Source organism: Polypterus senegalus, chromosome 1 (genome assembly GCF_016835505.1).
Source record: "Polypterus senegalus isolate Bchr_013 chromosome 1, ASM1683550v1, whole genome shotgun sequence".
Classification (NCBI taxonomy): Eukaryota; Metazoa; Chordata; class Cladistia; order Polypteriformes; family Polypteridae; genus Polypterus; species Polypterus senegalus.
In genome coordinates, this window is record NC_053154.1 from 28,945,554 (window position 1) to 28,962,991 (window position 17,438).

At 36.4% G+C, this 17,438-nt stretch overlaps 2 gene segments (V, D, J or C); both read right to left on the reverse strand.

Moving 5' to 3' along the window:
* LOC120523695 overlaps positions 1–9,417 on the reverse strand; it is a 32,592-nt gene extending 23,175 nt beyond the window's left edge. The window contains 1 exon segment of the V gene segment in view: positions 9,380–9,417. Coding sequence covers positions 9,380–9,401 — 22 coding nt within the window.
* LOC120523672 overlaps positions 1–17,438 on the reverse strand; it is an 826,057-nt gene that overhangs the window by 513,242 nt on the left and 295,377 nt on the right.

Sequence of the window (17,438 nt, forward strand, 5' to 3'; positions counted from 1 at the left end):
AAATGTCTCGCTGTTCCATAGCACTGTGTTAATGAAAGTTTCAAATCTTTCTTTTAGAAGAAATATCAGCCTTCCTTCTCTAACATCCAGCAAAGGGCACTAATGAGTAGGTACGGAAACATCATTTTATAAACTTTCATAAGAAAGATGAATTACATGTTGTTGATGTTGGCTTAAAATGCTCACTATATAGTGAATAAAATTTATGAAAACATTGTTAATGCTTGTCTCAGATGCATACTGTTAATCGTTAAATCAGTAGGAGTCAAAGCCTAAAGGACTAAAAGCATGTCTTACATCTTGACACAGAAGTACAACTCTTGAATAGTGTTGTAATAAATTGGTTCTCAACACAATACTTCAAAATGAATTGTTATGAGGGGTTTGGGTGTCTCAGGTTAGGGGCTGTGAATAAAGACATTAATTTGAGAAAAGCTTCTTATGCTTCTGGGTTTATACACATCTTTATTAAGGAAGTGAAAAGAAAGATAATAGAACTGAAATTACTAATAAACCTTCTGTAATAATTTGCAAACTCTACAAAGCAGTGGCTCGGTTTCACACTGTCTGATGTTCTCCACTTTAAAATAGCCAAGACTTTTGTTTGATCCATTGCTAACCCCTTTTGTGTGATTTCATAGCCCAGAAACTGAACTTAATCAGTATGAAGCTCACATTTCTCTAATTTTACAATTGAGTGATTACCTCTCAGGCACTTCAGTACCTCACAAAGATGTTAATTGTAATTTCAAAATCTAAAATAAATAAAATATATATCAATATAAACCAACACAAAATGCCCAAGAAACTCCCTGAAAATATCTTCAAAAAATGATTGAAATGCCAATGGTGCAATGGCAAGCCCATACGGCATTATCCTGTATTTGTAATGCCTGTAGTGGTGTTAAATGCAATTTTCTATTCATTTTTCTCTCTTACTTTAGTCAAATTATATGTACTTTTTAAATTCAGTTTAGAAAGGCATGGTCTTTCAGTTGATTAAGATAACTGCAAAGGGTACTTGTTCTTTACTGTAATTTGGTTTAGCTCTTGATAGTCAATGCATGGTCTCACCCCTCTAATTCTTTTCTCAACATGAAAAAGCCTGTTCCCACTGGAATGCATAAAGGAGCAATAAATGCATTCTGCAAATTCTTTTTAACATTATTCCATAGCTTGACGTTCTGGATGCATTAATGTGCATTAGGAATCAATCATATTCATGATGATAGGAGAGTACTTGTGAATGACTCTTGCTAAAAACAACATTGTGTAAATCAGAATATCCCATTGGCAGTAGGGTAATTTGAACACAAAGAAAATAGGTCTGTACCTGAATATCAAGGAACTGGGGCTTCATGCAGAACGCTGTGTGTAGAATTCGCACTATAACATGACGCAAGCACAAAAGCCAAAATGTGCTTACGCACAGAAAATTCCAGATGCAGGAATCTGTGCGTACTCCAAGTTCCGCTCCATAAATCCTGATCAGCGTGAAAACTAACTCATGTGCACGTGCCTTCTGTCAAGCCCCGTCTCCTCCCAGAATTACGCCTCTTTGAATATGCAAATCAATATAAATAGACCTTAAGCTCAGCGTTCTGTGAAAAGGCAATGGCAAAAGCAAGAGGAAAAATAAGAATTTCAGTAAATACCAAGTGGAGGCAAAGAAAAACGTACTATTTGTTGGTTTATACAGTGGTATAATCAACAAAAGGAAGTTGATCGAGTGACATAGCGTGTTGGAGAAACAAGCTCAAGTTCACAAAGTCACACAGTGCCCGACATAAAAAAGAAGTTGTCACATATCAAAGTCGCCATGAAAAGGCGAGACATAGCCCACTGTCTGAGTGTTATATGGAAGCTTATTAGGGTACAGTGACAAAAAAAGGCACAGAGTAGGAAAAAAGCACGAAATGTTAACTTCAATCTCAAAATATCCACTTTAATCACGTAGTTTATTTTGTCATTAAAGTAGAATATAAACATAATCTTAAAATCGTTTAATTTACTAGTTTCTCAAATCCCATCGTAACTAAAGTAGCATGTTAAATGCTTTGTTTTGTATTTGATCTTTAATGTGCTCTATGTGTGTGAATCACTACGTGCTTCCGTTCTTTATCTTTCTCCGACAGGACACAGAATCCATTACATTCGTGATATTACAGCTCTCTGAATAATTAAAATACTGAGATGTAAACGCAATATCTTTTTCATGATGATAGGAGTTAAAGCATGTTATTAAATATGGGAACACGGTGCGTGATTGTGTGCGACCTTCGATGAAATTATTGTAGCAGTACGGTCTCTTTCAAACATGCTATCCTCCAATTCCTGTCCTTACTTTTTTCTTTCTCCAAATACCCAATCGCCACACAATCAGCTCTGTAATAGACGTTAAACCATCTGTAAGCTTACAACGACGATTCTTCAAAACTTTTAAGGAACGTTGAAATATTTTCATAGTACGTGTTTAATTATTCTATCCGTCTATCCTTCCAGTGTCGCGCCAGCCTCAGCAAATATACAGCGCAAAGCAGGAACAATCTGTGAACTAGCTAGTGCTGCAGCACCATGTCCTCACATGTTTAATTATTAACAATACAGATTATTTAAATGAAGTTAAAGTTGTATAATATAATCAACATATTTTGCTGCATTTCATCTTAAAAATGATATCGCCATCATATGTAAATACGTGCTTTATAAAGTGGCGCAGGTTGTGTAATATTATAACTGTTGTGCAAGTTTACAGTGGGGTAATTGTACTTAAGTACAAACAGTTCTACAAGGAGCAATTGATTGAGTGCGTTTATAGTTCTTGGGAAGAAACTGTTTCTGAACCGTGAGATCCGTACAGGAAAGGCTTTGAAACGTTTTGCTGTGGCTGAGGCAGAGTGGGCTTAATGCTGTATACGGATAATTCTCTTTCCGATCAGCTTCTGCTGTGATTTCCCCACTCAGACACAGTGATATAAATAATCCGAGTGGTGCAGTGAGAGTAATATGGAAAAAGATGATCCGCTGTGGCAACCCTTAATGGGAGCAGCTGAAAGAAGGAAAAAAAATGGTGCAGTGAGAGTTACAACGCTAAAGCAGTTATGGTATTTGGAATACTATGGCTATTCCCTGAACCATTATATTGTTACAGGTTAATTACAATCAGATGCATTACACTAATAAACAATATGCGGTTAGTTTCAGTGTATTTATAAAGCCGCATTAGGAATGTGGTTCTAAGAAATAAAGGGTAACCACACAGGAACAGTAGCATTGATTTGACGCTGGGTGCTGCCAGTCTGCAAAACCGAGCGGAGAACTTGCGTATGACAGGGTATGAGGTACCGTGGAACACTGCGTGGCTTTACGCCTAGTGTAGGTTTTATACATTGCGATTTGAACGTGGAAACGTTATTACACAACATTTCTGTGCGTGCACACCGTTTATACATGAGGCCCCCAGATCCTTACATTTCATACCACAATTCTAACTTTTTGTTTTCCCAAACCAATCCAATATTATGTTTACATTATCAGAGAAAAAACCCAAAATAAGCTAAATGATGGAGGAAGGAATAATAAAAAAGGTTAATATGTCTTTGAGAAATAATCCCATTTGGAAATGTATGAGTGGAGATAGTGTACATATTCCAGAGACCCATTACCAATCACCTTATCATCCACTGAAATTACCAATGGTTTAATTGTTTCAACATTTTCCTCTAACAATGAGACATTAATAAAATTCTCCACTGTTCTGCAATCCACAAGCGTGAATACCTCAGTGTTGTTCACTAATTTTGGTGCCATAAATATAATCTTACAGAAAAGTTAACTAAATTTACCCTTACAATACTTGAGAAATTTGACTCCCCCCATTTCCCTGTGAATTCATTTACTTCCTAAATTCTCTACTTTGTTTTCTAGTAATGCACTTTGCTCAAGAAATGTTCCCACTTTAAGTGCATTCAAATATTTTGGCAAAAAAAAAAAAAATTGCACAACTTTAACAGAGGTCAGAGATGATTTCTGAATCTTCCGATTTCTGAAGCTGTTCCAAAACAAAACCCTCCTGTTTCAAGTCTCATAAATCAACGAACTCTCATCTCTGGGTCACTCACATAATACAAAATATACATGTTAATTAGAAAAAGGTACTTTAGAAAGAAAGGATTCAAGAGCAAAAAAAGTAAAACTCAAAAAAGAAATAAAAACCAGAACTAAATCACAAACCAACAACAAAAGTCAAAAGGCATACCTAATTTCTAGAAGCAGTAGGGAAAAAAATAAATAAATAATCAAAAGAATTCCAAGTTGCTAAGTTTTGACTAGTCAAACACAAATGGCTGTCAAGACGACCTTTTAACCCTTCACCAATTACCCTTGATGTCATGACCTTAGAGGCCACGCCCTTAGCAACCAGGACTCACATCATGATGACTGAAACCACAAAATGGCCACCACCATAGTCTAAACAAAATGGCATCCAAAAAGACATTAAATAAATGTCACTTTATAAATGAAAGCTCTAATTAAGAAAATAACCATAGAAGTCCTTGAGTTTGTAAACCCCACAAACAACACTCAGATCATTTTTAAACCCTCAGAAAAGCCTGGAAAATTAAAAAAAAAAAAAAAAACAGTATTCAGAACAGTATCACTGAGGTCCAAACTGAAGCCAGACTAGCAGAAAAAAGGGCCAGTGCTTAAAATTATTTACCCAGGAAACACTGCATGCTGCTGCTAGTATGTACGTAAAGCTCTATGTTGGTGTGAGTGTTTGTTCTTTATATAATTTCACATCCTTGGTCCACTCTAAACAAAATTTTGCACACCTATCTCACTTTGTCAAGAAGAGACATTAGACTCAAATAATTGACCCTGGAGGTACCTGCAACTAGGTGGGTTGTTCATTTTTACTACAGTGAGTTTTAAGAACAGTGTCATTTGCTGGATTTCAAATTACTTTCCTTTGTCTCTGGGTGAGTACAATTTAAGATACACCATTTATAAGATTAGAAGTTAACTCTGCCTTAAAATTTCTTACCCAGGTGATGCTATTTGTAATATATAAAATTAAAGTTACAGTACTTAACAATTCAAGTTATGGACCTGTGTGCAGCTCTTATGCATAGCAGCAAAATTTCATGAAAACCCAAGAAAAAGGACATTTTGCTGTTTTGCTTATACTTAAATATGCTGTGCACCATGCACTGCTAACTCCTTTTGCATCAATTGCTTTCTTCTGAGAGACTCATGAAGTAGTTCTTTCTATAAAGGTATTAACTTGTTTGTTTCAACAATGCTTCAGTTTGCACTGACTAGAATATGGGTTTCTCTATAAAACAATAAAATGCATATTTAGTATTGCTCTGACTCTATCCTGATTCTTAGTACTTTCAGACCATGAAATCAACTTGCTCAAAATGACTAACATCAATCCTTCCCCTGTGTTTTTTGGTCCCTCCATGTATAAGAAAATTACATGATCACTGATATTATATGAGAGCATGCACAACAACTAATAGTCATAATAATTTATCTCTGTCTATCCCTGCTCAGCCAGTTCAGATCTAAATAGAGCCACTGCTTATTCAAGCAGCATTGGACGAAAAAACACAAGTACCTTTAGACTGCATGCCAGCCTGTGGTGGACAACATGAAAATATGTTTAAATTATTTCAGACAGCAATAATGTTAAAACTCTGTTTTAGCAGTGCCAATAAATTATTTAGTGATGTTGTTACTGCTGAAACTATGTGTTTAAATCTTTTTTGTGATACCATACTGTAGATCCAGAATGTTGGGTTGAAGTCATTTTCAACTTGGTCTGTGTCAAGTTTGCACCACCTCTCTGTGTCGGTCTGATTATGTGCAAAAAAAAAAAAAAAAAAAAAGGCAGACAATTCTAAATATATTTACAGAGGAGAACAGGAAAAAGAACAGAGTCACGGGTCAAAACAAAAGTCATGACCGGAAAAGAAAATGAGAGTTATCAGAGCCAAATCACAAATCAAAATGGGCAAGCAAAGCGAGCAGGGGGCAAAGCCCCCTAGTATATATATATATATATATATATATATATATATATATATAGATAAAACACAGCTTTCATTCCCAATATACATTGTAGTATAATCATTTATACATACATATCCAGGCTGAAGAGAATAAGCCACTGGAGCAGTACAATCATCAGCCGGTTCTTGCTGATGATTGTACTTCAGTCTGGCGGAGCACAGGTGACATTTTTCTTGCTGATGACTTCTGGCTTCTAGAATTTCTCTCACCGTTATAAATACGCACACATTTTTCACATTCAGTGAGCTTTGTATGAAACATGCCAGGTTAGGGTAGCTACATTCTGAGCTACGTATGTTACAGTATGTATGGACTGTCTCTTCTAAGACCCAAATACTATCTTTTTTTTCCTGTGTTCAGTGCACCTTCTCTAATCACTTGTGGCCTCTTCCTAAAAGAGCCTTGTCAGGTCGGCTTAATCAACAAAACCCTTGTCTAAAAGAACTGTCCTTGAGTTTGGGTTTATACAGTAAATCTCCAATGGTCTGATAAGTTGTGATCAGTTACAAACTGTGTAATTATCTTTTCAGTCTTAGATGTCATTGCCCCTGTGGCAGGAGACCTATCTAGGTCTGGATTTGAAACACAATTAAAATCCCAAGCCATTATAATTTTATGAGTGTTCACATTGGAATGGATGCAGATAAATTCTGGATGAAGTCCCTGTCATCCACATTGGGTGCATAGATATTTATCAAAATCATTTTTACAGTTAAATAAATTACCCAATGACAATCACATATCTCCCTTCAGGATTAGATACTACATCTGATACTACAAATGAGCCTGTTCTATGTCTAAGAATTCCCACACCTCTAGTTTTATTTGTATAGCTGGAATGGAATATTTGATCAATCCCGTCTCTGTGCAGCTGAAACTGATTGTTGCTTACTAAGTGGGTCTCATGTAAAAATACTATTTTAGCTTTTAGACCTGTTAGGTGAGAGAATACTTTCTTTCTCTTTAATTCATGATTCAGACCTTTAACGTTCCAGCTCACAAAGTTAACTGTTCGGTCATGGAGACATTGCTTCTGAATCTTTGTTGTCGTTTTGTAGTCTTAACTTAAGATAAGACAGCTTTGACCTTAATTTCCAATTGTCCCAGGAGTTATTGCTATGAAGCCTATTGTGATGTTGGCACGTATAATTTTTGAAGATTAAAAGGATAGATTAGAGATAAGATAGCTGTCTTTCTCTCCCCCTCAGTCCCCCGCCCAATTTTGGGCTGGACTACACTTCACAAAGTCCCAGTCCTCTGACTTACCTAGAGACCTAGAGACAAAGCACATTCAAAACAAAATAAGCCCCCCAGCAGCAGCGTATAAGGATTAAAATAGAGATATCTATTGACAATACAGTCCAAATATTCCTTCTACTCATCAGTGCATCACTGCTACTCAAGAATTGATTATTTCTTTGTAGATAATTTCTTGCCTACGATTAAATCTTATAAGTACAATGCTATTGTTATCTCCGTCCACGCCCCTTTCACCATAGACCTAAAATCACCATGCCCCAAATACTCATCTCGCAGCTAGCATCTTAACTCACTTTTATTAGCAGACGAGAACTGTACAGAATTTATATCCAAGCAAATCTATTTTTTTAGAGACAAATGCATCCTCAGAGGTTTCTGCAGGAATATTCTGGGAAACCCTGAAGGCTTTCTTAAGAGGACAGATTAATAATAATTCATTACATTTATATAGCGCTTTTCTCAGTACTCAAAGCGCTATCCACACAGGGAGGAACCGGGAAGCGAACCCACAATCTTCCACAGTCTCCTTACTGCAAAGCATATCATCTCATATCTTTCCCACAGAAGTAAACTGGAAACCAAGAAGGTATCAGAGCTAATCAGTGAAATTACTAGAATAGATCAAAAACATGTCAGGTGTCCAAATGAGGCACTTCATAGGAAAAGACAGGCTCTGCATTCAGAACTAAACCTCTTGACAACTAAAGAAACAGAACAACTCATTTTTAAATCAAGACATCATGACTGTGAACAGGATTAATGAAAATGATACTTTTTTAATGAATTTATGCTACAAGTATTCTAAACAGTTCATAATCAATTAATTAACCATTACAGCTCCCTTCACATGAGCACAGCAGAAACTACTGAAAGGGCTTCAGGAACTCCAGACTTGACACTAAGTCTAGTTCTGAAATGCATTCTGGAGTTTGTGCTCAGAAGTTTGAAGAGTGATCTCCAGGGATGACAAGATCCATCTGTCAGTTGTAGCTCAGCAGTTTAAACAAAACATCTCTTCTTTTGTTCTCACTCTGAATGTTATGCATTATTTGTAATACACACTTCATTATTTCTGCAGCAAATGTAAATGTAAAACCTGCACATTTTCTCTTTTACAGGACAGAAGAATCTATCTATCTATCTACAGTGCCTTCCATAACGCGTGGGACAAAGACACATTTTTCCCTTGATTTACTTCTCTTTATTTATTTTAAACAAAAATATGCCCTAAAAATGTAAATATATCATGTTTGGTTTAAATATAGACAAGTCACTCTGTTATCAGGCTTATTTGAGTACCGTCATGTGTTTTTGTTTTTACTCCTTTTAATGGTATTAAGTTTGTATCTTATATGTCATTATTTGCTATCCCTCTTTCTGTGTGGTTGTGCAGGTGGACATAAGCCCTTCTAAAGTGGAAATTTCATTTTAGTTTTATTTTTAAACTATAGTATGCATGTTAACAATAATTATAAAAAACAATCGTTCCTCAGGTTGTGGGAAAGAAAGGAAAGAAAACATTTTAACATTTCTCCTTTTTTTAGAACAGAAAGTTATTTGGTAAGGATTTTGTATGAGCAACGGCAAGAGGTTATTCATTGTGCCTGTAGCACAATAATATTTGTCTGTGTCTTCAGTTTTGAGGCTGCTCATGTCCAAATACAGAGACTGTTTGGAATTGTCTCTGGAAATCGTAAATCGTCCTTGAATGCTGCTTGCGTAGCGTGTAGTACTGCTATCAGGGCTAATGTAGCCCAGCCATTCAAGTCCTTTTCCAGGCTCCTGCCGAAACCAGTTCAAGTAGTAAGCTGTAAATGTATGTCCAGCACTGCTCTGCCCTGAACCTTGACAGGTCAGTTGCAGAGACTCTCCTGGATTTTTGACTTCATTACTTTTCTGGGACAAGACAATATCTGACCGGACACCTAAAAATACAGTAGAGACAAAAAAAGAGTAAAGCCAGTTTATATGGTGATTATATAAAAATGAGGAATGAAAGCAAAAAATGCACATGGAATATGAAAGAAAAGTGACTTACATGATAAAAGAGTCATAAACATGGAAATATATAAAGTCTCCATATCTGTTGTTTAAGCGAGGAAAGAAAGCGTAAAAGGTACAGTTGGAGTAATCTCTTAAAATTTATATGACAAAAACAAAGTCACATTATTTGCATAATTATTGCATCAGAAGACTGGGGATTTTTTCTGAGATGAGAATTTACATAAGTGAAGCAAAGATATTTAATAAAAAGGAATTGTTTAATTACATTTTTAAAAAGATAGTGTCTTTTATTAACATACTGTTTATAGTGTGTGTGTATTTATTAAAGGGGGAAGCCACAATTAAGTAGAGAAATATTTGAAACGTTTTAAGTTGTTTTTGATTTTACATTTATAGAATTTAAATTTGTTTCTCTATTTGCTTTTACGGTGTATATGTTGGAGGAAGACTCAAATTTTGGAGAAATGCTCACAACAGATGCATTTCTTAGAAATTCATTTAGCTTATTTTTGTAAAAAAAAAAAAAAGACATTTTTGAACTTTTGGAAATATCCTCAAGTAATTTTTACACCTCACTTCAAACCTGTGGGCTACACTCTTGTGATAGCTCATAGTGTTAAACTGTACTGATAGCAAATCGGTTGTCTGTGTAAGTGAGCAAATAATTCCAGGTGACAAGTGGAAAGTAGAAGCAAGGAGGGCAACAATTTGTTATATGTAGCATATTGTTAGTGCATTTAATTCTATTTATAATAATAATTCCTTAGACCTATTACCACTATACCCATTCATCTATTCATTTTCTGAAACTGCTTTCATTGTCAGGGTCATGAGGAATCAAAGGATGTACTGGTAGCACTGAACACAAGGTAGGAACCAATATGGGCAACCAGTCCATCACAGAGCACATTGCTTCAAGGGTCCATACAAATTTATTCTTAGACTTCATTGATAAGTTATAAGAAAGAACTGAACTGCCTAATAAACCTGCTGTTATAATTTGCAAACCCTACGAAGCACTGAAGCTGTCTCATATTCTGTGGTATTATTCATTTTAAAATAACCCAGACTTTTGTTTGATCCATTGCTAACCATTTTTGTGTGATTTCATAACCCAAAAATTGAACTTGCATCAATATGAAGCTGACATTTCTCTAATTTTACAAATAAGCAATAAGCTCTGAGACATTTCATTACCTCACAAATACGTTATGAGTTTCAAAATCTTTAGAAAAAAAATGAAAATGTCATCAATTTAAACCAACACATAATTCACAAGAACTTCCCTTAATACCACTGATAAATGACTGAAATACCATTGGCAAGCCCATACCCTGTATTAGTAATGCCAATTAGTGGTGTTAAATGCAGTTTTGCATTAATCTTCTTCTAATCAAATTTTTTGAAATTCTTAAATCCAGTTTAGAAAAAGTTGCAGAGCCTGTAAGTTGATTAAGAAGTGATGAAATAAGTAGAAGTGGGTTGTTGTTTGTTACTGTAATTTGGTTTAGCTCTTGATAGTCAATGCATGGTCTCAACCCTCCATTCTTTTACTCAACGGGGAAAAAGCCCACCCCTCCCCCCATTTGACTGCAAGAAAGAGAAATAAATCTATTCTGCAAATTCTTTTCAATATTCTTCCATAACCTGCCTGTGTGGACAGATTAATGGCTAGAATGTACCTTTGGGGAGGTGTGCATTAGGTAAAAGATCAATGAAGCAATCACATGCATGAGGCAGAGGGAGTACTTATGAGCGACTCTTCCTAAAATCAAAGATAATTTTTTGTGGAAATGTGGAATGGATTTAACTTGGTTAATTAATTATCTGTTTTACCTTCAGCAATGCCAGTGACCAATTCAATAATTCAGTAAGGCTCATAATTTTTTTACCATTCCTTTCTGTGTTGTATGCAGTGGTTCTCCAGCCTTTAGAACTATATATATATATGTGTATATATATGTTGTGAATAAAGGCACTATACTGCGCCCAACCCAACACAAATTCACACTGAGGCACGTGTATAATAAAGCCAATATTTATTTTTTCTCTTCACCTATGGGGCACGTCTTCCCCGTGAACCCTACAGGCATTATACAGTCCCAAGCACACACGCAAATACCAGCACTTTCTTCTTTTGGCACCACCAGTCCTCCCTAGCAACCTTGTCCTTATTTAACCGACTCAGGCCCCTTGAGTGGTATTTGCTGGCTCCTTTTACCCTTCACCCAGAAGTGCTCCAGGTGCGTGATCACCGAGTTCCCGCTGCATTTTTGGGTGTGATGAACATGTTTCCCATAGGGGCTCAGGAGTCCCAAACACTTTTTTGAAAATGGGAGTGAAGGTGCAAGTCATGCAGGTCACGATAGCTCGCTGATTCCAGAAGATCACTTGAAACTAAAGATGGCCTTGCAGTCCGCGCATTCATCTAATCCTCGCGAGCCGGAAGCATCGGCTGTACCTGGGGTTGCCACTTTACCTGCAATCGCAACATTGGCTATGGCCACAAAAATATGAAGAAAGAAATAAATGGCTGGCTCAAGACAAATAAGAAGCAGCGGCTGGAGCTGCAAGAGATGCAGCAGGAATATAAAGACTTGGAAAAATGTGTATATAATAGTTTTGATGCAGTCTTTAAAGATATGCTGAGAAATGCTTAATGTAATGCCACTTCTCAGACACAAACAGGAGATTACATTTGAAAATAACCACATTCGTATTTTCCCTGATTTCTCACCCTCAACACCTGCTGAACACAGTGGTGTAGCTGGATAGGCAAGGGGGTCATCTGTCCCCGGGGGCAGCATCCAGGGGGCGCCAAATTGATGTTACAAAATTTTAGCATGAAATGTTTTCCATTCTTAAATGCACTAAAAATTAAATAAAAAACATTTGCATACTCAGTCCATCACTCCATGTTTTTTGTCTCTTTCTGATTTCGAAGCATGTATTAGTTCTATATACCCAACGGACAATAATTTATTCCCTCCACTACTCTAACATGCTTGACTCCCACCCAGAAAAATTTTTGACGTTATTAAACAGGTCACGCGACTGACATGAGGCATTAGTGTATCATTGTCTTGAGTTGTTGCAAACGCCATTTCTGTGTGATTCTGTGTCATATTTTCATATGAATAAATTGTAAGTAATGCAGTTTTTATAAATATGTAATTATTTTGCTTTATAATTTGCTATATACGTTCTTTAAAATCATTTTTAAATGTGGAAAACTATTTTTTTCTTACAAAAACTAATGACGGATTTAGATTTTAAAGAACACAAAGCGGCATTATCATTTTCGGAGACTTATATGAAATTTTTTTTCTGAAAATACTGTTATTTTAAATACATTTAAAAAATTTTTTTTCTGTTCCCCATTGCATTTTGGCAAAGAGGAGGGGGCGCGAACTGTTCAGTTGTCCCCGGGCGCTGAAAACCCTAGATACGCCTCTGACTGAATGTGCAGCTTTTTACAACAATAAACAATGGTTACAGAAAGCCAATATCAGATACAGCTATCCTGCCAAACTGAAAGTGGAAATTCAAGACAAATATCACATCTTCTCCTCCACGGATGGAGCAGAAAAGGAATTAAGAAAGCTGATCCCGACGCTTTTTTGAAATACAAAAGTGAGTCGCATCCTGTCATGGTATGGCAAGAACCTACAGTTTGATCCACTTGCAAAGATACGGGTACCATAATTATACATCCTTTTCTCTTCTTGGACACTTTTTGTTTATGTTTTAATTATATTTGTAGGCGTATGTGTGAAAGAAATTAAAGGGGTTTTTTTTACTATTCTAAAGGAGACTGTTTAACACTGTACCCTTGGTTTATTGTTGTTGTTATTATTGCATTAGGGTTTACTATGCTTATCCAGGGCCACTTTTTAACACCATTCCCTGGGTCTACTGTCTTAATATTTCAAGACTATTGATAATTATATTTTATGCTTATAGTCTGTTAATGATTATATTTTATGCTTATAGTATTTAGACTGTATCGGCAATAGATATCTCTACTTTTTAATCCCCAAATGCCACTGCTGGGGGGCTTGTTTTGTTTTGGACGTGCTCTGTCTCTAGGTATTTCAGAGGACTGGGACTTTGTGAAGTGGGATCCAGCCTCACGTGGGGAGGCAAAAAGGGGGTGGTGGGGGTTAAGCGGGAAGAGAAAGAGAGCAAGTTATATCTAATCTATTATTTTAATCCTTATAATAATAACCACCAATGTAGCAATAGGCTGCATGGCAATAACTCATGGGAAAATTGGAAATTAAGGTTAAAGCTGTCTCACTTCCAGTTAAGACTACAAAATGACATCAAAAATTCAGAATCAAAGTCTCTATGATCTGACAGTTAACTTTGTGAGCTGGAATGTTAAAGGTTAAAGAGAAAATATTCTCTCACCTAACAGGTTTAAATGCTAAAATAGTATTTTTACAGGAGACCCACTTACTAAGCAATGATCAGTTCCGGCTGCAAAAAGACTGGACTGGCCAAATGTTCCATTCCAGCTTTACAAAGAAAACTAGAGGTGTGGGAATTCTCCTACATAGAACAGTCTCATTTGTGGTATCAGATGTAGTATCTGATCCTGAAGGGAGATATGTGATTGTGATGGGCAGTTTATTTAACTGTAAAGTGATTTTGATAAATGTTTATGCACTCAATGTCGATGATAGGGAATTCATACAAAATGTTTTTGCATCCATTTCCAATATAAACACTCATAAAATTAGAATGGCTGGGCACTTTAATTGTGTTTTAAATCCACTCTTAGATAGGACTCCTGTCACAGGGGGGATGACATCTAACACAGCAAAGACAATTACACAGTTTTTAACAGACCAAAACCTATCAGACCCCTGGAGATTTCTAAACCCAAACTCAAGAACATATTCCTTCTACTCACCAGTGCATCATTGCTACTCAACTACTGATTATTTCTTTACAGATAATAATTTCTTGCCTACGATTAAATCTGGCAAGTATGAAGCTATTGTTACTTTCGACCATGTCCCTTTGATCTTGAAGCTAAAATCATTACGCCCCACACACTCATCTCGCAGATGGCATCTTAACCCAATTCTATTAGCAGATGAGAACTGTACAGAATTTATATCGAAACAAATCAGTTTCCTCCTAGAGACATATACATCCTCAGTGGTCTCTGCAGGAATACTTTGGAAAACTGTAAAGGCCTTCTTAAGAGGACAAATTATTTCATATCTTTCCCACAGAAATAAATTAGAAACCAATAAGGTATCAGAGCTAACCAGCGAAATTACTAGAATAGATGAGAACATGCCAGGTGTCCAAGTGAGGCTCTTCATAGGAAAAGGCAGGTTCTGCATTCAAAGCTCAACCTCTTAACAACCAAAAAAAACTGAACAACTCATTTTTAAAACAAGACATCATTACTATGAACAGGGAGAGAAAACTAATAAGCTCTTAACTCAACAAATCCATAAGCAAGAAGTTCGCAATTTAATCCCAGGAGTCATCAACACGAATGGAGATAAAATCATAAACCATAAAAATATAATGCACACATTCAGAGACTACCATAAATCCTTATATTCTACTGAGTTTAAAGAAGACAACACACAATCTAATGCATTTCTAGATACATTACAGATACCACAAATAGACACTTTTAGTGCGCAGGAACTGGATAAACCTTTGGCGCTGTCAGAATTACTAGATGCTATAAAGTCACTTCAAAGCCGGAATACAGCAGGCCCTGATGGCTACCCAGTAGAATATTATAAGAAATTCTCCATTCAGCTAGCTCCCCTCTTTTTAGCAACATTTACAGAAGCTACAGACAATCAAATTCTACCTCAAACTTTTTGCCAAGCATTAATCACTGTCTGTCCTAAACAAAATAAGGACTTATTACAATGTGCATCATACAGAACAATTTCACTTCTGAATAATGATGATAAGATATTATTATCGTTGGATGCAGAAAAAGTATTCAACATGATTGAATGGAACTACCTTTTAACTACATTAGAGAAATTTGGGTTTGGCCCAAACATTTGTGCATGGATCAAACTACTGTACAGTAATCCCTCCTCGATCGCGGGGGTTGCGTTCCAGACCCCCCCGCGATAGGTGTAAATCCGTGAAGTAGAAACCATATGTTTGTATGGTTATTTTTATATATTTTAAGCCCTTATAAACTCTCCCACACTGTTTATAAATATTCCCCGCAGAGTTATACAGCATAATCTCTTTGTATTCTCTTAGATATTAGGTAAGATTCATTGAAATTATGTATATAAAAACACTGTTTATATACAGTAAAACCTAAATATTATTTTAAAGATATTGAGTGTCTCCGATATCACATATGTTACAGCCATTACGATAGACAGGCCACCAGCAATAAATACGTACAATGCAAGAAAAATAGTATACAGTAAATGTGTGTACAGTGACACTAAACATACGTACATGTACTAAGTACTGTAAGTAGAAAATTAATTATGGTTACTCACCAACAATGACACAATGACTTGTCCGATAACAATGAGTTTAATTTTACTGCACAACAAAGGAGAGCGTTACAGCCCTTAAAGGAGCCACTTCAGGCGATTGTGTAGCACTGCCGTTGTTCTTCTTCTGGCAGTCTTCAATCCAAATCCCTAAAGCAGATTCCATCCAGACTACTGCCTTATTACATCCACTTACAACTTGTTTTGCACCCTGGTTAAAAGGACATTGCGGCCGTAAATTTTATATTCCTTTCCTACATTTTAAATAAAAAGAATCAAGCCTTCAACAAATCCAAAACGTTTACCTTTTCGGGAATCGTTAACATCTTCCGTTTGCGCTTGGGCACGGCCCCATAAGCAGTAGCAGATCATTTTCGAGCCATAATGAAGGGCTTGACTATGCACAAAGATAAACACAAAAGAGCACAACTCTTTACACAGCGAAACACGTTGATGCTGAATGAGCGAGACGAGACTTCCTGGTTAACACTGCATTCAGCACGCAGGAACTTAACTGCGTGCTCTGATTGGTTAGCTTCTCAGTCATCCGCCAATAGCGTCCCTTGTATGAAATCAACTGGGCAAACCAACTGAGGAAGCATGTACAGGAAGTAAAAGACGCATTGTCCGCAGAACCCGCGAAGCAGCGAAAAATCCGTCTTATATATTTAATTATGCTTTCATATAAAATCCGCGATAGAGTGAAGCCGCGAAAGTCGAAGCGCGATATAGCGAGGGATTACTATATACCAATCCAGAATGCCCCTTGTCACCACTGCTATTTGCAATTGCCATTGAACCACTGGCAGTTCACTGTCGAAATGCTTATCAGATAAAGGGGATTATCAAAGAAGGACTTGAACAGAAAGTTTCTCTGGATGCAGATGATATGGTACTGTATATATCAGACCCACAAAGTACTGTGCCTGCAGTCTTAATAGCACTTACAGAATTTCAAAAAATCTCTGGTCTCAGAATTAATTTGAATAAAAATGTGCTCTTTCCAATGAATTCTCAAGCATACAATATCAGATTGGACACCTTCCGTTTTATCATTGCAGATCAGTTTAAATACCTAGGGGTAAATATCACAAGTAAATATAAAGCTCTTTATCAACAAAATTTTGTGTTCTGTATAGAAAAAATTAAGCAAGACTTGCATAGATGGTCAACCCTTCATCTCACTCTAGCTGGAAGAATTTACATTGTTAAGACGAATATCCTTCCTAAGCTTCTCTTTTTATTTCAAAAAATTCCAATATACATCAATAAATACTTTTTTAAGCAATTAGATTTAACCATAACCTCATTTATTTGGAGCTCAAAACATTCTCGGATCCAAAGAGTGAACCTACAAAGAGCTATGGCAGAAGGTGGCATGGCTTTACCCAACTTTCAGTTTTATTACTGGGCATCAAACATACAAGTTATTAAAACCTGGACACAAATAGATAAACATACACAGGCTTGGTCAGCAATAGAAATAAAATCCTGCAGTACTTCTTTATAGTCCCTGCTTTGTGCCCCAATAAATGCAAGTTATTGCCAATATACAAATGACCCAATTGTGCTTCACTCACTCAG